The following is a 19,943-nucleotide window of genomic DNA, read 5'->3' as shown; positions in this document are numbered from 1 at the left end:
TATATGGTGTTTGACAAATATTAAAGTACAACTGAAATTTCACAATGTTATAAACTATTTAGACCACAATAAAAAAAATTTTTAAAAAAGAAGACCCGTCCCCCAAAAATGAGTTTCCACATCAGAGTGGCTTAATGTTTTTTCAAGTGATCCTTACACTTTTATGATTCCTCTAAAATAATAAAATAACGTATTAACAAAATGAGGTTTCGTTGCTTCAAGGAACCATGGTTGGACCCGGGAGGGGACGTGCAGCGTGAGGATTCTGGCTTCCTCTTCTGTCACTGAGGGACACCGCTCGCCTGGCAGTCGCAGCCCAGCCATGATGCCTCCACACGCCTTCCTAGGCTTCCTCATCGGTCTCTCCCTGACTCGTGTGGCAGGTAAGTGCTTCTTTTCTTTTAATTGCTCACAGCCTTGTCATCTGAGCCTGCTCCAGCGACTGTCTGAAATGCCACTGGCGCTTTTCCGGGCTTTGCAAAAATTTCCACGTCTTCTGTCATGAAATGATACAGCAGACCCAGGGGCGGTTTCTGTTTGCAGCCTGAGCAACTCCGAGGGGCTTAGTGAGTAGCTACTAGAGGGGAGGCCGGCTAGTGGGTGCAGGGAACTCCACCCACGCCAGGCGCACATCCACCTCTCCGTCTCCTGAGCCTCTCTTTGGCCTCCCAGGAACACGACAGCACAGCAGTTCCCAGCACAGACTCCTAAGCCAGGCTGTGAGTCTGGATTTCAACTCTGCCGTTTATTATCTCGGGGACCTTGGGCAACCGACTTCATGCCCGTGCCTCAGTTTCCTCATCTGCAGAGTGGGAATGGTGGGTCACTTGAGGGTTAAATGAGTTAATACGTGCCAAGTCTGAGGGCAGTGCCCGGCACAGAATGGATCGTAAACAACACGTGAGAATCTGCCGTTGGTCTTCACGGAGAACTCTTCAAGAGCAGAAAGCGTCTTATCACGCCACTCCTCTGAGCAAGGCCTTGGAACCCCAGGTTACTGGTGCGTGCCTTCAGCGTGGGGGCTTCAAGCAGCTCTCCCGAGACTGGACGGGCGCCCAGGGACTGATAACACAGAAACGAGGCAGCCTCCATCTCCCAGAAGGTGTGGATTTGAGACGGGAAGACCAAGGACTCACTCGGCAAAACAGGGCAGGAATTCAAGAGCTACAAAGTGATCCTGGCTCTGCTTCTTACCGGGCCTGTAACCTGGGGCAAGATTCGCAACTTCTTCAGCTCTCGGCTTCCCCATCTGTGCAACGCACTAACAACAATGCCTATCTTATCCGCGGTTGGGAGAATGAGGTAACGGAAAGCTTTGAGCACAGTGCCTCACATGTGCTTAATGTTCATGTGCGTTCCATGATAGATGCATGCAGCCAGGAGGAGGAGGAGGGTAAAGGGAAGAAGGAGGAGGAGGAAGAGCATCCTTCAGCCTCTCACTGCTCTGCTCCTCCGTGCGCTCCCTCTCCCAGACTTTGCACTTGGTCGTCTGTGGGAGGTGAGAGGCAGGGTCTGGAGTCAAACTGCCTGGGTACAGAATCAGCTTCACCGTTTGCTGCTGTGGGAGTTCCCCCACCTCGTCAAGGCTTAGCTTTTTGGTTGGTAAGAGGAAGGTGACGATAGTACCTTTTCAACAGAGGAGCTGGACAGACTGAGTGAGTTGATGCAGGTGAAACCCCACCACGTCTGGATCAGAGTCATTTGCTATTGTGGTTGATGGTGGTAGTGTGGTGGAGTCACAAAAGCGACAGAAGAAATGCATAGACAGATGAGATAAGGGCGCCGAGCCACCCATCTTCAGGATAAAATCAACTCTAGGCAGAGTCTCCAGGAAACTGTGCCTGTCATCTCCTGAAAACTTCCGGAAGTTTTATGTACTAAATATGATTGATTAGGTAGTAATTCGGTGAGCAAAGTCAATGGTGGCAGACTTTTAAAGTGCACACCACCATTTGGTGCACTGAAAGAGGTCCAAAACATTAAACTAAAAACAAACTAATAACAGTATTAACATTATTTGGCTGGTAAAAATAAATATTTAAGGCAACAGTCCCATTCATTAGAACATAACAAATCTTGAATGTTCAGAGCTAAGATTATGGGTTTAGGAGTATTTTCTTCCATCCCAATGATATTTGAGCAAAGCCTTGAAGGAGGTGGAGAGATGAGGCATGTGGAAACCCAGGGACGAATATTCCAGGGAAACGGAAGGGCCAAAGCTGAGACCCTTGGGTGGGAGCACCCCCAGCATGGTGGACCAGGGAAAGAGGCCTCTCTGGAGAAGCCAGGAGGAGGTGGCAGAAGACGAGGTCAGGGAAGAGACAGAGGGTGGGCTTCCTGCCTCCGCCTCTGCCCAACTTCCCATCCCTCATCAGAAACTTCAGACCTGTTGGGAGGCAAAGCTTCGCCTCTGCCCGTCTTGGGTTTTCAGTTGGGGACTCTTCAACAAAAGGGCAGATTAACAAGAGAAAAACAGTCTGTTAACGCGTGCAGCTCACATCACGAGGGAAAGACCTAATCCAAGAATAACTCAAAGTGGTGGCTTGGAATTCCAGCTCAGACAGCATCTTCAACCAAGAACCACACATCTGTAGGGACAGGGCAGGACAAGGGAAGCAGTTCTCGGCTTCCGAGGGAGGTAAACTGTGGGAAGGTAAAAATATCCCAGAGGAAGCGCCGAAGCGAGGAAGGTTTGTGAGCTGCTGTCTCTGGGCTGATAAGAGTCTGTCTGCAGTAAAAGGAGAATCTATGTCCTGCCTTTACGCACAAAGACGGAAGGTAGAGAGAACTCTTCCTGCACTTGCTGCTCCTTAATTGCTATCAGCTCAAACAATTTTTATGTCACAGAGGTATATTTTGGGGTGACATATTACTGTTTTCTTCAGAATCTACAGTAGAATTTTGTCAAAGCTGTCTTGCCTCCCTGGGCCTAAATGCAGGTGAGACTGGGCCACCCATGTAGCATGGTCTGAGGAAGAAAGCACAGGCCACACAGGTGTGAAGTGTCCCCTTTCCCACCATGATTACTGCCTAGACTCTTCCCAGAAACACCAGGTCGCAGGGCAGGGTCGTGGGCGGTCTCCCTCCATACGAAGACCAGGGCATCTGAGCAGTTGTGTGGGGCTTTGGAGCCAGGGTGCAGGCAGGTGAGCACAGCTGTTTGGGAATGGACAGCAAAGGCTGACCCAAGTGGAACAAAGCCCGGTTGTCTGGGAGAGGAGGAGGAGAATGGGGCAGGACCCAGAGACTGAGCACGAACCGAGAAAGGAGGATCCCACCGAGTCTGGGCTGAGGTCCTGGAGCCAAAACTGATCTTGGGGAAAATTTTGCTTCCAAGTAGCTGTCATTTCGGGCTCCTGGGAGGGTGGGCGAGCATCCTTGGCATGGGCCCTTCATCTCAGTGGCTCCCTTCCATCACCACTGGGGAAGGGACCAAGGACAATATCTCTCCCTTCTGTTTATTCCCTCTACAGCTTGGGGATGGGGTGGGAGGCCATCACTTATGTTCTTATAGTCTTGAACACAGTTGCTCTGAAACCTCAGCATGCATCAAGATCAGCACATTTAAGACTCGAGATGTTGGTCCCTGGGCTCCACGTCCGCCATCTGCACTTGCAGCAATCACTTTTGGGACTCCTGACGCAAATACGACAGGAAAAACTACTGCTCATGACAGCAGTGCCTGCATAAAGCTCATGTTTCTCCTTCTCTTCCTGTTGTAGAAACTCAGCCAGACCACGCGTCTCTGAAGCCACAGAGAGTACATTTCCAGTCCCGAAATTTTCACAACGTTTTGCACTGGCGCCCTGGGAGGGCTTGCACCGGCAACAGCAGCCTCTATTTTGTGCAGTATAAAATGTAAGTAATTTGAGTTTTTTCCAGCTGGCAGAGATGGCCCCCGGGATAACATGTTCTAGAATGCAATGGAGCGTTAGGATCTGAGCTTTTCTCAGAAGTGTCAGAGGGGTTGAGAAGCAGCAGAAGAAGGGACCAAAGCATCTTGTCTCCCCTGAACGCTGCCTGGTGACAGAAAAAGCACAACGATGTGCAGTCTGCTGGGGGACAGGCTTCACCCCCAGAGACCCGGCACGAGACCGCGCGAGCTCAGCCTTCGGCTCCACAGGGAGGCTGGCATGTGGGGGGGCTCTCAAAACATATTTGCTGAATGAATGTTGGAAGCGAATTGTTCAGCACATAGTAGGGACGCAATTAAGTCGACACTATTGATAGTTGACAAAGAAGTTGTGGGACACATGGAGATGAATATGTAAAAGGCATTTTTAATTTAAAAGCCTTTATTTTAGGGTTGGCTTACTATTTAGAAAATTCCTTTCAAAAACTAAAGTCTCTTGTAAGCCTGAACACACAGGAGAACGTGCTGCCTTATGTTCCTCTCGAGGGAGCTTCAGGCGAGTTCTGGAGCATTGTTGCCAGGACTCAGATATAATCAACTCCTTTCCTCCATCCAGGCCAGGAAACAGAAGCTCCTGATTTGTGAGCGGCACGTTTTCCAGCTCAGATGTTTCCTGGGGTTTTCTGAGGCTCTTCCTTCTCTTACACAGTTTGAAATGCGGCTGAGCCTGAGAGAGGAGATAGTGCAGTTCAGCTTTCAGGGTTTTTCATTAGAAATTCAGAAAATCAGATGCAGCTGTGGACCAAAATAGCAATTTTTATTTCATAACTTCATCCACGTCTCTCCAGCGTCGGGGGAGGTCCAAGGTCAGATTTTCGCATCCATTAACCTCTTGCCACCTTCAGCAGGACCTGTCCCACAGAGGTTTCTCAGTCTTTAGTCTGCTGCTTTCCTCAACACAGTTTGTGTGGCAACTCTAAAAGCTACAAATCTTTACAAGAAAGATTTCTCCATGCTCAACGCAGATTTGTGCAGAGCTGGAGATGTTGCTGAACATGGGGGTAGGGGTTGGTGCTACTTTCATTCTTCCCTCTTAGGCAGCATACACAGCTCCAAAGTGGGCCTATTTGTGGTCCAACGCAAAAAGTGGGTTAGAAGTTGTTTTACCCTGAAACTAGTGAAGATTAAACTTCAGGGTCCCCTGGAAGAATTTCATATTTGTAATTCATTTTCTTTTTTTTTTTAAGATTTTTTTTATTTTTCCTTTTTCTCCCAAAGCCCCCTGCTACATAGTTACATATTTTCAGTTGTGGGTCCTTCTAGTCGTGGCATGTGGGATGCCGCCTCAGCATGGCTTGATGAGCGGTGTCGCGTCCTTGCCCAGGATCCGAGCTGGCGAAACCCTGGGCCCCCAAAGCAGAGCGCGCAAACTTAACCACTGGGCCCCGGGGCTGGCCCATGTAATTCTTTTTCTTAAAGAGGGCCTCCAGACTTGTATAAAATTCAGAATTCCTGGGTCCATTCCTATCTAGATGGTATTTTCAACAGCACAATGCAGATTCGTATTTTTGAAATCTTTCCCTTTGGTTCTACCCAGTTCACGTGGGTCTACTGTTAATATCTGTGCCATTTGGGATAGGACAAAAACCAACATAGCACACTAAAAGAGAAGCCAGTCATTATAGCTAAATTCAGCTAGCAAAGACAGTGTCTTGTCAATAAATAACAATTAAAAAGCATTAAATTGCACTCAATATATATTGTTGGTTCTGCTTTAACGGTACCTTCTGATATAGTGGAACCGCTGCCACCACACAGTTTACAGATTGCAGACAGCAGCGATATCCCTCATTATATGCCTACAAAGTCATATTTCAAGTCCTTCAACAAATATTTTGGAAGCCTTTCTCCCAGCCTCTAATTGCCGCTGTTCCCGCCACCATCTTGTTGCGTGTTCTGAAGGGTTAATCTTCCCTGTTGCTGTCACACCATCCCATTGCCTTAGGCTGGGTCATCTATCTGCCTCTTCGGCTCTCTGCCTTCTTTATGGGATCTCCTCCCCACCCCAGCCCCTGATTACAGGACTTCTTGTAAAGCCCTCACCACCACCCCCCTCCATTCAGAGAAGAGCTTGACCAGATGTGTTGAGTAAGCATCACCTGAGATGAAAGGTTGTTGCAAGTTCTCAGAATCAGCTGCATTACTCAACAGCAAGCTGATGAGAAGTGAAGAAAACCACAAAGGGGTGAAACCTCAGAAGCATTAAGGATGTGGAGAGCTAGTACTCAAAAAGGGAAGACGTCCACACCCCAGAGGAAAAACTCACTAAATGTTAAAAACCCAAACCCCTTTGCTGGTGATGCAGCAGGTGTCAGGCTCGAGTTAATCTTTCAGTGAGATAGCACTTTGGTTAAGAAGAAATTTTTTTGAAAGATACTGAAGAGTAGCCATAAGCTTTCACAGTGGTACCAGTATTGGAGGACACATTTCAATATAATTTCTAAAAAATTAATAGACTGAAAAACTGAAGACTCCAGTGGAAAAAAGAAACTCAGCTCTTGCCTTTTCACTTCTGTAGGTACGGACAGAGACAATGGACAAACAAGGAGACTTGCTGGGGTATTCAAGAGTTCTTTTGTGACCTTACCAACGAAACGTCAGCGATCCAGGAGCCTTATTACGGGAGGGTGAAGACGGCCTCGGCCGGGATCCACTCTGGCTGGACCATGACGCGGCGGTTCATTCCCTGGTGGGAAAGTGAGTTCCATGCATTTCTTTGCATTCTTTCCTGCGCTTGCATAGTCCTCAGGGAGTGTGGCAGCCCCCGGGCCCCGTGCCTTGCGGAGGTCCACGGCTTCATCTCATTTGGGCTAATTCTCCAAACAGCTCTAGAGGATGGTTTTCCCCACCCCCACTACGCAGCCCAGGGAATCAAGGTGGGGGCTCTAGCAGGTGCCCAGGCTCACAGGCTTCATAACCCGGGTCGGGATTCAAATTCTGCTGCATCTGACTGCAGAGCTGGCACTATCCCACTGCCAGGTTATTACCTCCTGGAAGAAAGAAGTCTGTTTAGACAGCAGAAAAGGAGTCACATCGCCCTAGTCCCTTCCTAAGCATGAGGATTAAGTTCCGAAAAATGCTCATTAGAATAATCTTCTGTTGAGGAAATTAAGACTTTTAGTCACCTCCCCCAAAAGGGGAGACCAAAAGTGCTCTCTCATATCCATTTCTCAATGATGTATTTTCTTCTTCTAGTTTAGTCATAATCCCAGAAAAATATATTATAACCTAAAAGGTAAATTATAAAATAAACAATTACCGACAGACCTTATAGAAAATAGTAGACAAAAGAGAAAGAGAAAAAAAGTATTTAATGTATACGTACAAAGATACGGATAACAAAACAAGAAAGAAAATATGAGTATTTACTGCAATCCTCATAACTGCAACCCGTCCTGAGGCTGAAGTTAATTTATAACTGCTTCCCTCCTTGTTAACTCAGTGCTCACCTTCTTTCCAGCCAGCACCTCAGCTCTTCACTCTTGAGGAGTTGGAGTCCTTTTCGTCTTTCCTGTATCAGCTTGACATAATCGTACGTTAACAGGAGTTCTAGGAGGCCGCCGAGAGGATGCCAAGCTTAACCCCCCACCTGACCCCACTGTGTGTGTAATGACTTTATTTCCCCTTGGCGGTCAGAACCAATCGCCCTAGACAACACAGGGCCTTCGCTGTCCCCTGTTGGCTGAACGGCATGGAGAGTTGCCTACAGTCAGGAGGGCGACTCCCAGTTCTTTGAAACCATTGTCCTTATAACCCAGAAGAATTAAGGATCGAGTATATGGAGAACAAACCACTCATGAGTCACTCACTAGGACTCCATTCCACTTCTTGTATCCTAGACCAGTGAATTCTGTCTATGGAAGACATAGCACCATTTATTGGTCACAGATTAGAGCACCAATTCACATACCACCTCACAAGATGTTGTCTCTCAAACGGAGTTTTCAGTTATCCACGTTACCTTCCTGTAAGGCCAGGGTTTTGAGCGATGGGCTATCTGGTAAGGCCAACTATTCCTGTGGGTCTGAGAGTTTACTTCACTCCTCCCACACTAACTTAGTTCTTCTGTCATAAGCAATGTGCGTTGGGGTGCCGTTCCCATGAACAAGGCGTTCACTACATCCATGCGGGGGGCTGCCAGGGGGACAGTGGTTAAAGCGTTGAAGCAGCGAAGACAAATCCATAACCAGAAAAGTGTCTGCTTCAGAGTCTCTTGTCCCCTCCCTGTTGGAAGGGATAAAAAAATGTGCATAAAAAAATCCCTGCATGAAATGAACCCACTGCTAGTGCTTCGGCAGTGGTCCTCCTGGCTGGGGAGCTGGACGCTCAGCGGTGTCCGTCCGGCTTTGGCAGAAGAAAGCCTGTATTGTCGAGTCCATACGTAGCCTCCATCCCATTCACACAGCCAGTTTGTTCATGAGCCTGTCCAGCAGGAGTGGGACACTGGAGAAAGAGGTTTTCACTGTCTCCACCTCGATCTTTTTAAACAGCTATATTGAGATATAATTCACACCCCTTACAATCCCCCATATAATGTGCACAATCGATGGTTTTTGGTATGTTCACAGATATATACAACCATCACTCACAGTCAGAATATTTTCATCACCTCAAAAAAACTCCACACCCTTGCCTCATCCTCATCCCTCACTCCTCCAGCCCTAGGCAACCTCCAGTCTACTTTCTCTATCTATGGTTTCCTGTTCTTGACGTTTCACACGAATGAGATCATATAACATGTGACCCTCTGTGACTGGCTTCTTTCATTTAATGTAACGTGTTCAAGGTCCATCCACGTTGCAGCGTGTGTCAGTACTTCATTCTTTTTTGTGGCTAAATTGTGCGGATAGACCGCATTTTGTCTGTCCATCCATCAGCTGATGGACATTTGAGTAGTTTTCACCTTTTGGCTATTATGTCTAGTGCTCCTATAACATTCGTGGCCAAGTTTTTGCGTAGACGTATGTTTTTATTTCTTTCTCTTGGGTCTATACCTAGGAGTGGAATCACTGGGTCACGTGATAACTCTATGTTTAACCATTTGAGGAAGCGCAGGCTGTTTTTCAAAGCAGCTGCACCATGTTGTGTTCCCACCAGCAGTGGATGAGTGTTCTGATGTCTCCACACCCTGGACAACACTTACCTGACTTTTTTATTATAGCTGTCCTAGTGGGTATGAAGTGGTATCTCATGTGGTTTTGATTTGCATTTCCCTGATGATTAATAGAGTTGAGCCTCTTTTCATGTGTTTATTGGCCATTTATGTATCTCCCTTGGAGAACTGTCTATTCAGATCCTTTGCCCATTTTTAAATTGGATTATTTGCCTTTTTATTGTTGAGTTGTAAGAATTCTTTATACCAGTCCGTTATCAGATATATGATTTTAAAACATTTTCTCCCATTCTGTGGCTTGTCTTTTCACTTTCTTGACGGTCACTTGAAGCACAAAAGTTTTTAACTTTGATGAAGTCCAATCTATCTATTTGTTCTCTTGTTGCTCACGCTTTTGGTGTCATTTCTAAAAATCCTTTGCCAAATCCAAGGATATGAAGGTTTAAAACCCTAAGTTTTCTTCTAAAAGATGTATAGTTTTAGCTCTTACATTTAGGTCTTTGATCTATTTTTAGTCCATTTTTGTATATAGTGTGAGGTAAGGGTCCAACCTCATTCTTTTGTATATGGCTATCCAGTTGTCCCAGCATCATTTGTTGAAAAGACTGTTCTTATCCCATTGAATCATCTTGGCACTTTGTTGAAAATCAGTTGACCATAGACCTGTGGACTTATGGATTCTCGATTCAATTCCATTGATCTATAGGTCTATCCTTGTGCCAGAACCATGCTGTCTTGATTGCTGTTGCTTTGTAGCAAGTTTTGAGATTGGGGAGTGTGAGTCCTCCTACTTTGTTCTTATTTTTCAGGATTGTTTTAGCAATCTGGGTCCTTTGCAATTCCATATCCACCTAGATTTTTAAGAGCTTCCTTTTGGTAGGTACATTTTGCTTTGCAGTCACATGGACATAGAAATACTTTTTTAGGGGTCCATCCATATAGCTCTTCTCCAGACCTCCTGCCACCACCTGAGTGGGATATAATGCTGCAGAAGTCCACTTCTGGCCAGTGCTGTCATATCATGCAGAGCCTTCTGGGAACAAGCCTCCTTTATTTTTTCTCCCTAAGTTAACTGGTCGCAGGGAACTCCTCAAGAGCTCGTAACTACAGGGGAAGAAGAATGATAAGACAATAGGTGAAGCTGCACTGGGAGGATAAGCAACCTACTTTTGCAAATTAGTTCCACAGTAAGACCTGCTAGAGGCTGGACTCATATAATCCTTTTCCACTTAATGTTGGCAGGTTTCTGTGCATTTTATGACTTGCTGTATCAGAGGACACCTAGCTGATAATAGGAAGCTCAGGTCACATGTTTCCTTTATATCCCAAGGTCAGGTGTTCAGTTTCTATCAGGGGCCAGTAACAGGGAAGTCTGGAGCCTTTTCTCAAAAGGAAAATAGTTATTTGTTAAAGAGGATATGACTTTGTTCCAAGAATCCAGGGGCCGGGAATTGTCACAGTCTCTACATGGCATCATGAGCTGCCGTAGATGTTTTGAAGATGGTTAAGATTGTTGGATCTTCCAGATCATAAAAGACAAGTGGCAGAGCTGTTTGTTTGCAGCATGGACTGGCTGAATCTGTCTCTTAGTCTGGGTTCCTCTCAAATGTCAAAGTCTTATGGATTACTTTGCAAGTGGGTAGCCACAACTAAATGTGGTATGTGTTCCCTCCAAAATTCAGCGAGGCCCAACAAGCCCAGTGAATCTTTCTTAGTAGTAGGGGATGCAAAGATAAACAACCTGTCTTTCACTCGGAGGAAATGTCTCAATGAACCCAGAGGAAACTTAACTCCCACATTCTGCTTCCATGTGTCTTACTAAGGCACCTACAGTGCGTAATCCTTTAGGCCACCAAGTGCAATCAGTGTCATGTGATCAATTTAGTGGACTAACATGGTGTCCTATGGATCAAGGATCAAAGACAAGACTACATGTGACAGAGTCAGGGTGACAATGAAAGCTGATGAAAGGAAACTGTTCTGACTCTTTCTAATTATTGGACAAAGGAAAGAAAAATATCATTCTCCAAATCAATAGCTGTCTATCAGAGGCTGTGTTGATTGGCTCCAAAACCGAGACACAATACTGAAGCAATTACACTGTGGTCACCACCTGAGTACATTTACAACTATCCCTTTTATTATTCAAAACAAATCTTTTTGGGGAGAATAATTCAAATAAATGACTTAAATGGGGAGGTGCTACATCTCACTGCGTCTGCATCCTTCGAGGTGTTTGGCGTTCACGAATTTGCAGTTTCCCCAGGGAGACATTAGTACTTTTCATCTTCCATTTTGTCCAAAGGAGAAATTCCACTGGCTTCCACTTGGCCTTTCATTCCATAACAACTTTCAAGCCACAAATCCGGGAACCCAAATGGAAATGGGGTCTGTCAGTTGTTGTGTTTATCTCATTGAGTTTTCTTTTATTACCTGACTGACTAGAACCCACAGTGGCATTCTGAGTCCCCAAGGATTACCATCCACTCAGAATCAAGGTCCAGTGTTGGCCAGAGGGCCTGCACTAACGTTTCTCCGGTTCCCGATTACCCCATGGGGAAGGATGAGAGAAGACTTATCTTAAGACTCGGAGCACTGTTACCTCACTTGCCTCCCGCATCTCACCCGCGTTCCAACTGGTACAGTGTCCAACTAAATCCAAACTAAGTGGATCGTGTCCAAAATGCTAGATGCAATAGAGTTTAGAAAAAGGCATTTTCAGTCTTTCAACTCTTCTACTAGCAGGAGAGTGGATTGGGAATTGAGCAAACCATCCATGGGATCCAGCACATTGTTTCTGGGAATAACTTGAGATTCAAGCCCAATAGACTCCACCAACAATTCTCTAGTTGAGGAAAAGGAGATTGCATGACCAAGCTGGGATGCACCAGTGAGGGGTGTATTTGCAGAGCAGTTTAATTACTTTACTCAAGCCTGAAATGGGGTCTTGTTCAAATTTATTCATCGAATGAAGTCTTCTCGAGTGTGATCCCCTGGGCTAGCTGGTGAGATCAGCCAGAGACACTGGCTGAGATGAGGTGAGCTTTTGGCTCAGTTCTATTTAAATTGAGGCAGTGCTGAGTTATTAAGGAGTTCTGTTCTTTCTATATGACCATCCCCATTGGAAAAAAACTAGTGGCTGGCCCAGTGGCATAGTAGTTGAGTTTGCATGCTCTCCTTCTGCGACCCGGGGTTCATGGGTTCAGATCCTGGGCACGGACCTACACCCCACTCATCAAGCCATGCCATGGCAGCATCCCATGTATAAAATAGAGGAAGATTGGCAACAGATATTAGCTCAGGGCCAATCTTCCTCAAAAAAAAAAGAAAGAAAGAGCAAAACTAACAAAGCCTTGTGCTAGGACCTCTTGGGTAGAATAAGACACCCAGTGTATAAAGAGTTGGAACTGGAGCTCCTCTTGTTGAAGTGGTCATGCAGAGCCCTGCCAGCTTGGCTGCTTCCTCACCCTCCAGCTCTGCCCTCTCCTGCCCGACCCCCTGAGGCTTTTTGAAGAACATGTTTTGAAAAACGGGTTTCTGGGTTATTCAGACAATACTTTCCTAGGGTCTGTGATACGAGCCAATGAGCCAACTGGCTGCCTCAACTCACCCGAGCCCTGTTTCTGAGCAGCATGGGGTTATCTTAGGTTCAGAGATTCCAGGTCCTGGTGTCTATCTAGAGACAAAGAAAGATTTTTTTTTTAAAAAAGAAAAGCTTCTTAAGTTAAAAACAGCATTCGAGGCTCAGTAAGACTTCAGCATTATCTAACCCCAGAATTTCTTGGATTAAAATAGTTGTGGAGTTTCAGAGTGGGTCTATTTTCTAATGGAGTGGGTTGGGATCAGATTAAATCATCACCGTGTCTCTTTATTCATTCAACAAGCATTTGTAAGGCATGTACTCTGTTTCAGGCATTGTACTAGGTCCTGAGGGGGGATAGCAGGCACAGCAGACACCAAGAAGTCGCTTTCTTCATAGAGCTTTCCGTTTGATGAGGAAGACAGACAATAATGACATAATCACACAAGCAAACGTAAGATGATACCAAAGACAGGTGGTACAAAAGAGATGCCCAGTGCTATGAGAGCCTAGTCAAGAGGGGACCTGATAGGGATGTCAGGAAAAGCATCTTGGGGAAGTGACACTTGAGCTGATATCTAAAGATGTCTGAAGAGGTTAACTAGGCAAAGAGGGTAGAGTAGAAGATTCCAGGCAGGGGGAGGCACGGCAGATCTAAGAGCCTGAGAGCCAGCTGCATGGCAAAGACGAGCAGGCAGAATGAGCATGAAGCGAGGAGCAGCTGGAGATGGAGAAGGAGAAGTTTCTGTTAAGGAGTTATGACTTCCTCCAGAAAAATCAGGGGGCCGCATGATCAGATTTGTGTATTGAAAAGACTACTGTGGCTCTAGGTACAGATCAGAAAAAGAGTAGTTTGCATACAGGTAAATGAGGTGGCAGGTTCCTGTGATAGTCTAAGGGAGACAGCTCCTGGCTTGAATTAGGATCATGAAAAGGGCTATAGAGAATGGATCACTGGAGGGACATATGGTAGGAAAGATTGGCAGGACTTGGTGACAGGTTGGACATAGAGGTAAGGATGTGTCAAAGACGACCTCTAAGTTTCTGGCTTGCACAACTAGACGAGTCACTGAAATGTTTTTGATGGGGTTTGATGGAAAAAGCCCAGTCTGATGGGGTTCTGAGTAATTGAGATCATGAGCTCAATTTTGAGTACGCTGAGTTTAAGATGGTTTTCAGACATCCAAAGGAACTAGCTATACAGACTCAGAACTCTATGAGAGAGAAATTGTGAGTCATTGGCATATAATACAATGGGCATTGATAGAATTGCCTGGAGAGAGGATTGACTGAGAGGGAGTGTTGAGTAAGACCAGGTATTGAGGGAATCCCAACAAAAGGTGCCGAAGTAGGGAAGATAAATCCTAAAAGGACATTGAGAAGAAATAGACAAAGACATAGGAGGAAGTCAGTGGACTCTTATATTCGTGAATTCCATGGGAAGAGGATATTTCAAGGAGAGAGCAGTCAACCAGTTAAATGGTGCTGTAGGTCAAGTAATCTTAAACTGCCAGTGTAACACAATCACAGTCCACTGACTGGGTCAGGAATGGTCACTCAGTTACAAAGCCCAGAGTCACAGACCACACACCAGGCCCCCTGTGATGTCTGCAGCCAGGCTCACTGTCTAGGCCATGTACGTCATCTGTATTCAGGATCAAATATCACATTAAACAATCAAAATCAAAGATAATGGATTGATACATTCAAAGATTGTATATGCATATGATAAAAGAAAATTCTTCAATTATCATAACTTGGGCCAGAAAAGGCAAATATTAGTCAGCTTAAATATAAATATTTTAGTGAAAAAAATACACAATAGTATTTAGTCTTGCCAGTATTTATCTTCAACTAATTTCTACCATTTGAAGTAAGTCTAAACACTGAGTCACATAAAAGAAAAGCCGTACCTGGGGCAGGAGACAAAGCTGTACCCGTACAAGGTACACCCAGTGCCCTGTAAAGTCTTGGACTCTCGAGGGACTACACTCTCAATAAAAGAGCAGACTCAGAAAAACCCTTCCATGCATGGAAGAGAGGAAACGAAGAAGGATGTATTCAGTCTTGACTCTTAACAATCAAGGGTTTCCTAAATTCACAAAGTTTGAGATTCAAATATATGCAACTTTCATGTTTCAGAAAACACCAACTTGAGGTTGTACCAGGTTGGTGGTGCCACAGGACACCTTGCAGAAGCAAAGTCAGGCCCTTAAACCAGAGTTCAGAAGCAACACAACACGTGTATGGTCATCTGATCTACATCCGTGGTGCAGTTCAGTAACTCTGTTCTTTTTAATCAATGAGCTTGGATCAATGGGGAAAACAATAAATCTTGGTCCCCTACCTGACCCATTTACAGAATCAAGTCTGGCTGGATGAAAACAATAAAACTCGGCAACTACAGCCCATGAGCCAAATTTGACCTGTTTCTGTTTTCATAGATAAAATTTTATTGGAACATAGTCAAGCTCATTCGTTTACATTTTGTCTATCCTTTCCACTACAGTGGCATGGTCGAGTAATCACAACAGAGATGTATATGGCCCACAGAGCCTAAAAATGGTTGTTATCTGGCCCTTTACAGAAAATGTTTGCTCACTGCTATTCTATAAGATAATATGAGAGAATATTTTCGTGACTCTGGGGAAGGTAGACTCCCAAAAGTACTAATGATGAAGGAAATAACTGATAAATTGAACTACACTAAAATCAAGAACTACTATTTATCAGAATATACCATTAAAACGATGAAAATGCAAGCCCCAGAGAGAAAAATATTTACAATGTGTAATTTGATAAAAGACTGCCCAGAATGTATGGAGAGCTTTTACAAATCAATAAGAGAAGACAACCAATTAAAAAGTGGCCGAAGACTTGAACATGCTCTTCATGAAAGGGGATATCCAATAGCCAACAAACGTATGATGTTCCATCAGGGAAATGCAGTTTAAAAACACAATGAATCGGTACCACACACTTACCAGAATGGCTACAATTAAAATTTTCAAAAATAATAATGCCAAGTGTTAGAATGTGTAAAATGGGAGCTTTCATACTGAAGGGGATATACATTGGTGTATCCACTGTGGAGAACGGGCAAGATCTATAAGAGCTAAACATGTATAAACTCTGTCACACAGCCAGGCCACTCTTAGTTATATTCCCAACAAAATGCATGTTTCCCAAGTGTTATGTGCAAGAATTCCATAGCAACTTCATTCGTAGTATCCAGAAACTAGTCTGTGAATAACACAATGAGTAAGTTCTGACAGTCATACAATTAAACACCACACAGCAATCAAAAGAACAAACTGCTGATACACGAACAACATGGAAAACATATATATAGTAGTTTTCTAGGAATACCACAGACTGGGCGTTTAAACAACAGAAATTGATTTTCCATCCATTCTGGAGGCTGGAAGTCCAAGATCAAGGTGTCAGCAGGGTTGGTTTCTTCTGAGGCCTCTCCTTGGCGTGTACATGGCCGCCTTCTCACTGTGTCCTCACATGTTCATCCCTCTGTGATTGCACATGTCTGTGTCTTCTTATAAGGACACCATTCATCCTGGATTAGGGCCACCCATACCACCCAGATGTCTTCATTTTATCTTAATCACTTCTTTTAAGGCCCTGTCTGCAAATACCAGCATATTCTGAGGTACTAGAGGTTAGGACTTCAACTTATAAATTTGAAGAGGACATAATTCAGCCCATAATTATAGTTATAAATAAAAGTGAAGGAAGCCAGACTAAAAAACATTGTATATTGTATGATTCCAACAACTAATGTACAGTCTGTGCTGCATAAGGACATCTCAGTTGATGACGGACCAAATATAGACAGTGGTGCCATAAGATCAGTACCATGTAGCCTAGTGGGCCGTACCATCTAGGTGTGTGTAAGTGCACTCTGTGATGTTCGCACAACAATGAAATCGCCGAATGACACAGTTACCGGATTGTATTCCTGTCATGAAGAGACGCATGACTGCACATGGCGATAGAGATCAGGACAATGGCGTTATCTTCTGGGTTAAGTAACGGGAGGAAACGGAAGGTTTCTGGGATGCCAGTGATGTCATGTCTCTTGATCTGGGTGCGGCCATACAGGAGTGGTCATTTGTAAAGATTTGTTTAGCCATATCCTTATGATTTATTTATTTGACTGTATCTATCTTATAGGTCAATAAAAAGTTTATTTAAAATTTAAAAATTCAAACCAAAGTAACAAAAAAGAAAATATCAACTTGAAACACGTGCTCACAATAAAAACACAAGGATCCAGATCAACACAAGCAAGTTTGAAAGAAGCGAACACTGACCCAACCTGCACGTCATGTGTTTGTAATATTCGAAGCAAATAATAAAATAAACGAATTTAAAGATGTAACAGAGGGAACAAGAACATAATCAAAGGAAAAAATATTACTTTTTAAGACCAGATAGATTGAAAAAGACCGAAATAGAGCTCATAGAAATAGAAAAAATATAGTCATTGAAATAAAAAAATTTAATCTGGGGGGTTAAAGATCACTTTAAACATGACTGACTAGTAAACCGGTGGACTGGAGGACGGTCTGAGGAAACCACGCAGAAGGCCTGCCGAGAAAAAAGATGGAAAAATAAAAGAGAAGTCAAGACATATGGAGAATCAAACAAGAAATTCTAACAGATGTTGAAATGAAATTTCATAAAAGCATATATATCCATCTATCTCTATCTATCTATCTATCTAAGTGGCTAATTTTCAAGAATTGTAAAAGATATGAATCTACAAGCTGAAAGTATACAATGAATACCAAACAAGAAAACAATAGACTCCATTAGAGAATCAAATCCACCCAGAATTACTAATAGTTAATCTGGGGAAAATTAAAGTGACTATTAATTTATCCGATTTTCTTTCCTGGTTAATAGTGATCTGGTTATTGATACCGAAACGCAAGAAGCAAACCTCCCTCTCGTGATCGTTCCCCTGCCCTTTCATAGTATATAACACAATCCTGTTGAATTCATTTTATAGCAACAAATCTTCAAATGGTTTTAAAGCTGCTTTGAAATCTTACATCTTTAAGGACTTACAAAACATTCATCTTACTCTAAGATCTCCGCCCAAATAACTTTTTATACTTTGTTTTCCAAAACAATCACTGTGGGCTATGGAAATGATGATAAATGTCCTTTTAAAGCTGAAACAGAATCTATCAGTCTTTGCAGATAAAAATTATCTTGAAAGAAACTTCTCAGGTATTTCTATTTTAGGTGTCAGCAGTATCTTTGCACAATGATTTTTACCAGATCTCTGAATTTAATGATGACGTTGTTATGCATAATGTGTCCATGTGAAATGTTACGTTTTTTGAATGATTTGTCAAAATTTCCTATTCTTTCTCCAGCGAAAATAGATCCTCCAGTTATGAACATAACCCAAGTAAATGGCTCTTTGTTGGTGATTCTCCATGCTCCAAATTTACCACATAGAGACCAAAAAGGAAACAGTGTATCAATGGATAATTACTACCAGCTAGTATACCGAGTCTTCATAATTAGCAATTCACTAGAAAAGGTAAGTTCAGATGAATAGATGTTTAGTATTTTCTTCTTTTGTTCATTTAAGTAACATTTTAGCCATAATATATGCCCTCTCTCTTGCTACTCTATCTGGTCTTTATCTTTTCTCAATTCCTTCTCGCTTCCCCTCACTGATGACGTCAGAGCCGGCTTCACCATCAGAACTTGTGTGTCTGTTTGTTCCTTTCAGCCGCTCAGCTTGCCTCCACTTCCTCTTCCCTGCATATCTAAAGACTGGTGTTAACAATGTTTCAGTCCGTTTGATTGCCACAATATTCATTTTTATGGACTTCGCACACCTTATTTTAAGAAGCTTTTGGATCTCAGCATCATATGCTTGTGCCAATTTTGCTGTGATATTCTTCTCCACTATCAGTGCTTTAACTTGGTTTCGTGGTTAATTCAGTAATACTTTTTTTTTGGTAAGGAAGATTGACCCTGATGGCCCTGAGCTAACATCTGTTGCCAATCATCCTCCTTTTGCTTGAGGAAGATTGCTGCTGAGCTAACATCTGTGCCAATCTTCCTCTACTTTATATGGGATGCCGCCACAGCATGGCTTGATGAGCAGGGTGTATGTCCGCACTTGGGATCTGAACCTGTGAACCCCCGGGCCATTGAGGTGGAGCTTGCAAACTTAACCACCACGCGAGTGGGCCGGCCCCTCAGTGTTCTTTTTTGGTGTCCATCTAAGACAGGGTTCCTTTGGTTGTAAGGAAGAGAAAGCCAGTCAAACTGGTTCCAGTAGGAAAGTGGAGGGGAGGGAGGAGTTTAATCAGGAAATACAAGCAATCCTATGGACCGCCAGAGCAGGAAATACAGGGCTGCCAGGCTTTGTAGCGACTGGAAGGAGAAATGGAGCAGTGAGTCTTAAAGACTGCCACTCTGTCTCTCTGGGGTCACACGTTACATGTCCACAGTTGTCTCCAGATCTGCTCCATTCTCCTCGCTGCACAGTGCAAATTCTTGACAGAGACTGACTGCTGGTCAATCAATCAGCTGCCCTCACGTAGCACCTCCACAGCCACCTGACCCGTCTCCTTGTCAGGCTGGGGTCCACCACTCTAGGGACGCATCTGGGAAGAAACTCCACAGCCCATCTACTACTGTGACTTTGAACAACTTATTAATTTTATCAAAAATAGAGCAAATCAGTGAAATTCCTGAAAACCATGTATGGTCTCTTTTTTTCCCTTGTGTTTAGGAGCAAAAGGTGTATGAAGGAGCTCACAGGGTCATTGAGGTTGAAGCTCTCGCACCGCATGCTGTTTACTGCGTGGTGGCTGAAATCTACCGGCCTGAGTTAGACAGGAGGAGTCAGAGGAGTGAGGAGAGATGTGTAACCATTCCCTGAAGCGGTGTGGAGGGCTCGCCGTGTGGACGTCGCAGCTCTCTGCGCACTGAATGGCTGGTGCTCGCAGGATCTCCTTGAAGATGGTTCTCCATTTTCTTAAAGAAGTGCTCACCATGACACTTTGGGGCTCTTTGCTCATCCTTTCTTCCTTCCTTTAGATGCTATTTGTGAACTAAATTTAAGCAACACCCCCCAAAATACATTCGAATTTAAAGAAGAGTCAGACAATAAAGGGCTCTGTGAAATACGGAACTTTATTTCTGAGCGTAACACCCCTAACAACAATCTCCATTCTGCTAAGACAGCTAAATAAAAATCGGAGAGCCAAGGAGTAACAGGCGTTTAACAAAATGTCGTTGAAATCACCTTTTAAAATAGCATTCCAGACAAGCAATCCTTTTTCACT

At 44.0% G+C, this 19,943-nt stretch overlaps 1 protein-coding gene across 1 annotated transcript; it reads left to right on the top strand.

Moving 5' to 3' along the window:
• Positions 1-228: 228 nt before the first annotated feature.
• IL22RA2 (interleukin 22 receptor subunit alpha 2) lies at positions 229-19,782 on the top strand. The gene is made up of 5 exons (XM_001503573.6): positions 229-383; positions 3,723-3,858; positions 6,432-6,610; positions 18,009-18,178; positions 19,388-19,782. The coding sequence occupies exons 1-5, from the start codon at positions 323-325 to the stop codon at positions 19,535-19,537; spliced, it is 696 nt and encodes a 231-aa protein (XP_001503623.3). The 5' UTR covers positions 229-322; the 3' UTR covers positions 19,538-19,782.
• Positions 19,783-19,943: the final 161 nt, after the last annotated feature.

Source organism: Equus caballus, chromosome 10 (genome assembly GCF_041296265.1).
Source record: "Equus caballus isolate H_3958 breed thoroughbred chromosome 10, TB-T2T, whole genome shotgun sequence".
Lineage (NCBI taxonomy): Eukaryota > Metazoa > Chordata > Mammalia > Perissodactyla > Equidae > Equus > Equus caballus.
This window is presented reverse-complemented; position numbering and strand designations above follow the sequence as displayed.